Source organism: Acyrthosiphon pisum, chromosome A2, assembly GCF_005508785.2.
Source record: "Acyrthosiphon pisum isolate AL4f chromosome A2, pea_aphid_22Mar2018_4r6ur, whole genome shotgun sequence".
NCBI classification, from domain to species: Eukaryota; Metazoa; Arthropoda; class Insecta; order Hemiptera; family Aphididae; genus Acyrthosiphon; species Acyrthosiphon pisum.
Window position 1 is genome coordinate 58,792,675 of NC_042495.1, and position 4,974 is coordinate 58,797,648.

The 4,974-nt window shown below is 28.4% G+C and overlaps 1 protein-coding gene across 1 annotated transcript; it reads left to right on the forward strand.

The window, feature by feature from the left end:
• Positions 1-1,331: 1,331 nt before the first annotated feature.
• On the forward strand, positions 1,332-4,629 carry LOC100572672 (GRB10-interacting GYF protein 2-like). Its single transcript, XM_003248888.3, has 7 exons — positions 1,332-1,675; positions 1,738-1,852; positions 1,923-2,037; positions 3,264-3,611; positions 3,855-4,025; positions 4,079-4,236; positions 4,303-4,629. Exons 1-7 carry the CDS (start codon positions 1,392-1,394, stop codon positions 4,435-4,437), a joined length of 1,326 nt encoding a protein of 441 aa, XP_003248936.3. The 5' UTR covers positions 1,332-1,391; the 3' UTR covers positions 4,438-4,629.
• Positions 4,630-4,974: the final 345 nt, after the last annotated feature.

A 4,974-nucleotide genomic window follows, 5' to 3' on the forward strand; every position in this document is an offset into this window, starting at 1 on the left:
CTTGTTTTTTGACAACATCACAATATTGTTTTCTAAGACTACCAAAATTATATTTTCCTGTTATACAAGACAACGGCTATTATTGCGACTTCCACCGAAGATTACCTCCATTATCGTGACTACCACAGTAATTGAACAATATCATTTTTTTTAATATATAATTCGAATGTAGTCATTTCCATAATTATTTATTATTTTATTTGTGGATCATAGGCGTGTTTACGTGAGGGGCTAGGTGGGCACTGCCCTCCCCCCCCCCCCGGCAGACTGCTTCCAACAAAATCATGCCAGGATAAAAAAAAAGTTGTATGTACCCTGCAGTACCTATAGATTTTGATTAATTATAATTTTTTTTATTTACGCATTTATTAATTAGTGATTATATGATCATTGTAATATTATGTTCATCGATTTTTTATAACTACATAACATGCAATGGTACTTTTGTGCCCATTTACCAGGTCTTGCGCTGTGATATCTAACCAGTGATAATATTGTTTTATCAGCTGAAAATATTCAATTACCAATTATCATTTCAAAAATGTGTTTAGATATTTTACGGCTTGTTAAAATTATTTAAATTTTGTCAGAAACTCAAATTATTTATTACTGATTAGTTAATAGTTTTACAATTTGTATGTTGTTTAACTTGTATAATGGATGGGAAAAAAGTATTTTTATTGTTTTAACAGTGGTTATACTTTTTGATCATTATTAAAAAATATTCCTACCTTTGTGAATTTTCTTATATAAAAAATGAATGTTTCTTCATGTCTCAAAAAAATAGGTCTCACAATTTAAAAATTTGTTGTGCCTCTTCAGCCACCAAAGTCTGAACACGCCTATGTTGTGGCTTTACTATTTTTGTTCATGTATGTGTTTGGCGATAACAATGATAATATTATTCTTAGTAGGTATTATTTTCATTATTATTTTATTGTTTTTAGTGGCGTTTACCATGTAAAATATATTACAAATGAAATCTGGGTATTTAAATCTTTTCTTTATTTCTTTTTATTTTATATGATAAATTTGAATGTGGCCATCCCCACAATACCTACATGTTAAAAAAAAATATCAAAGAATTTAATATGATTAATAAAAAAGGTAGGCTGTGATAATAGGAAAGTGTGCAAATTTTGAAAGTCTTAGTTAATAGGATTGTGATGTTTCACAAAACATTCGCGATAGTCGTGAGAACAGACTTAGTCTTAGGTGGTAGTGATATGAATATAGTTATCCACAATGATATCAGACAGCAATATTCTATTGATCTGTCAACCAGGTTGGATTAGGAAATTGATACTGATTAAAAATGAATAGTGTAGCTTGATACTAACTTAAAACAACTGAACTGTATAAAATTAACTATTTTTTAGAATGAAAGAAATATGAATCGCAACGGTGAGTTTACAAATGATTGGAGGGGAAGAGATGAATCAAATTGGTGGAGGAAAAATAGAGGAGGAGCACATCAAGGCCAATCTGATGAATCTAATGGTCGTTGGGGACGAACTCGTTCAGATTCTTATAACAATGATAGATGGCCTGCCGGACGGCCAACATCTAAATATGATGAAGATGAAGGATGGGATCGTGGTGAATCTAGATGGTCAAATACTGCCACAACTCACGAACGTCGAAAACTTGATTGGGGAGAAACCTTGCCGGAATGGTACTTAATACCTATTAGGGGTTTTTTTTTTATGATGATATTAAATAACATAAATATTTTAGGGCTGTTGATAATCCTGGTGAAAAAGGTGGAAGTTTTGATTCATCTGGTGCCTTCCATGACAATCATTATGTAGAAGAACACCACTATAACATAGGAGATGAACTGTCACGAGAAGTATGATAGCTTAAACAAATTTTAAAGTTCTAAATAACAATCGGTATTCAAAATTTTATTTTATTTTAAGGAGGGGCGAGAATATGAAGAAGATAATGATAATGGTGATACAAGTGTTAATAATATAGAAAGCTCAAATATCTCACCTATAGATGATAAACAGCTAAATGGCCGAGAAAAAGAAGGTGTGTATAATGTTTTAATATGTAATATGTAACAATAAATAGAATTAAATGCTAGCAGCTGTTTTTAAGGAGTTAAAAAAAGCAGTATTTTTAGTTTGTGTGTTGTAAATACTAAATTATTATAGTGTGTGCAATGCTTGTCCTAATCATGGATGGCAAAAACCCTACCAGATTTTTTTTCAAATAAAACCAGGGGGGTTTATTAGAAAAGTAATAATGGACGATTTTAACAGAAAAAACGCATCCAATAACCCAGCGGTTATTAAAAATAAAAGATTGTTAACATTTCTATTGACTGCTGGTGTATAATTTTTTTCCATTTTATACTTTTAATTATACCTAATTAAAAAAATAATTATTACATTTTTTCAAATCAGTTTAATACTTTTATCGGAAAAATAAATAATACCTATAAGGTTAATTTTTCTAAAAATTAACAAAAGTTATAAAAAATAAGAGTTAATTTCTATTTTATCCAGAAACGCAGCCTAGGTTTTTTCGTGCCAACCCTGGATTAATGTACATACAATATACATGTTTTAAATACATAAATGTAGCACATAAACAAGTGTTGTTTTATACTAAAAAGGAAAAGTATACAATAAGAAAACTTAAACATTTTTTGATTTTAATTCATTATAACGGTAAACATAATATTCAACATTGTTCTCATAAAATCAATGTTCCTATTTTATTAACCTGTTAATAACCCTTAATAATTTACCTACTACCTAGGTATTTGGAATATCTCACATTTTAAATTTTAAATTAGGTGTTTATGAATGTTTAATATTGAGAAGCTGATTTTAAATAAATTGTATTGTTAAATTGAATTGTTTTTCATAAGCACTTTCCTTTTTTTCTTTTGTTAGGCAATTAATTTGATTAACAAAAAAAAATGGATATATTTCTGTAACCAGTTGGATATAATACTTTTGGCATTTAATAATATTGAATATTACTTCATCCATCAATAAATTTAAAGTTCATTGCTATCATTATGTTTCTAAAACTAAATATATATATATTTTTTTTTACCATCAAATATTAATTATTATATTTCTTAAATCTTAATTAAGTTAAACTAAAAGGTTAAATTGATTTACAGTATTTATATTTTAATATTTTCTTGATGACAGTATTGAATATCCAAATTCAATTATTAATATCAATACCAAATAATATTGTAATAAATAACAATTGATCTGATGTTTTTAATTATTTAGAAGTTGTATCGTCTTCAATATCTACTTCACCATCGCATAATGAAGAAGTAATTTCTTCCCCTGAACGTTTTAAATCCATGAGACAACAGCATCAACATAAAATAAATTCCCAAATAACTCAAGAAGTATTTATACAGAATGAACCGGTAATGATTACTCATCCTGAACCTGTAAGAATCCAGCAGATTCCAGATATTCCAGTTATTCATAGCAAAAGCAGTCCAGCAATTCCGCTTATGTCTGACTGTCAACCTAATAAAATGGAAAATATTAAAAACTTGAGAGAGATGCCTGGTATAGGGAGTCATATTGATAGTACTAATATTAACCCTATCCACCGATCAACGAGTGAGTATTTTCTTTACTGATAACATTTATAACATACTAAAAGAAGAGAGCTAATAATTATTAAAACTGAATTTAGTTACATACATTTGACGATTATTTTTAGTTCCATTATTTGCTAATTTTGTTTAATTTTAGACCCAATCTATATAATTTTAAACAAGAATTAGATTATGGTCTTAATGTTCAAATGTTTGCATTTAGTTAATATTTTAATTTAATTTAGAATTACTATAATCATTTTAGGTTTAAATGCTAATGCTCATCATCGAATTGATACATTGGATGCTGAGGCAGAATCAATGGTATCTAGATTAACCAGTGATAACTTTAAAATAGGGCCATCTTCACATTCTCCACTCGCTCCTCTTACTAACAACAAATGGTATTATAGAGATCCCCAAGGCGAAGTTCAAGGTAAATAATATGCAATAAAGTTTAATTCAATGATAACAATTTGAATTGTTTAGGTCCTTTCTTGACAACTGAAATGGCAGAATGGTATAGTTTGGGATATTTCCATGACAACATGTTAATGGTGAAGAGAGCGTGTGATGAACATTTTTATTCCTTAGGTGATCTTGTTCGATTAAAAGGGAATGTACCATTTTCAGACACTCCATTTTCGGTATTAAATTTACTTATTAAAAAATTATAATCAACATATTATATTTTATAAATTTGATATTTTTAGGAGCATGAAGTGAAAATTAGTAGCCGAATAGGAGTACAACCTCCTCCAACACACAGCCCTTACACAATGAATGAATCTTTGGTTCTTCAACAGCAACAGCAACAATACCAATACAGGCAATTATTTTTAAAGTAAGTTACTGTCATAGAAAATTTATAGGCTTATTAAAAAATGTTTTCTGAATGATACATGAAAAGGTGAATTCAATTAAATCTTATTAAATCTATTCATACGACCTTCACCTTAAGACATGGGTCTGCCCTAATATCACCGTAAATAATCAAACTTCTCTCGACTCTGTTTAACACTTAAAACTAAACCTTTATAAAATACTTACTTGTTTAAGTCATATTAAAAAATACAATTAATACTCAATGCTTGTTCATAATCTAATACTAATAAAATAAAACACTACCTTAAAATCAAAACAATTAATATATAAATCACTCTTAAAGCCCATATGAATGTACATTATTCAACTATGGAGATCGGAAAAAAAATCAAATTCAAACAAAATATAAGCGTACCAAAACAATAAACTTTGCAGAATTACAGTGATCTATCATTTATTTCTAACCTCACCATTCACAGAGACTGACATTAAAACTATAGAGAAAGAAACTACTTACAGTTTTTTATAAACTTTCCTATACTAGATAAAGAAAACTATAT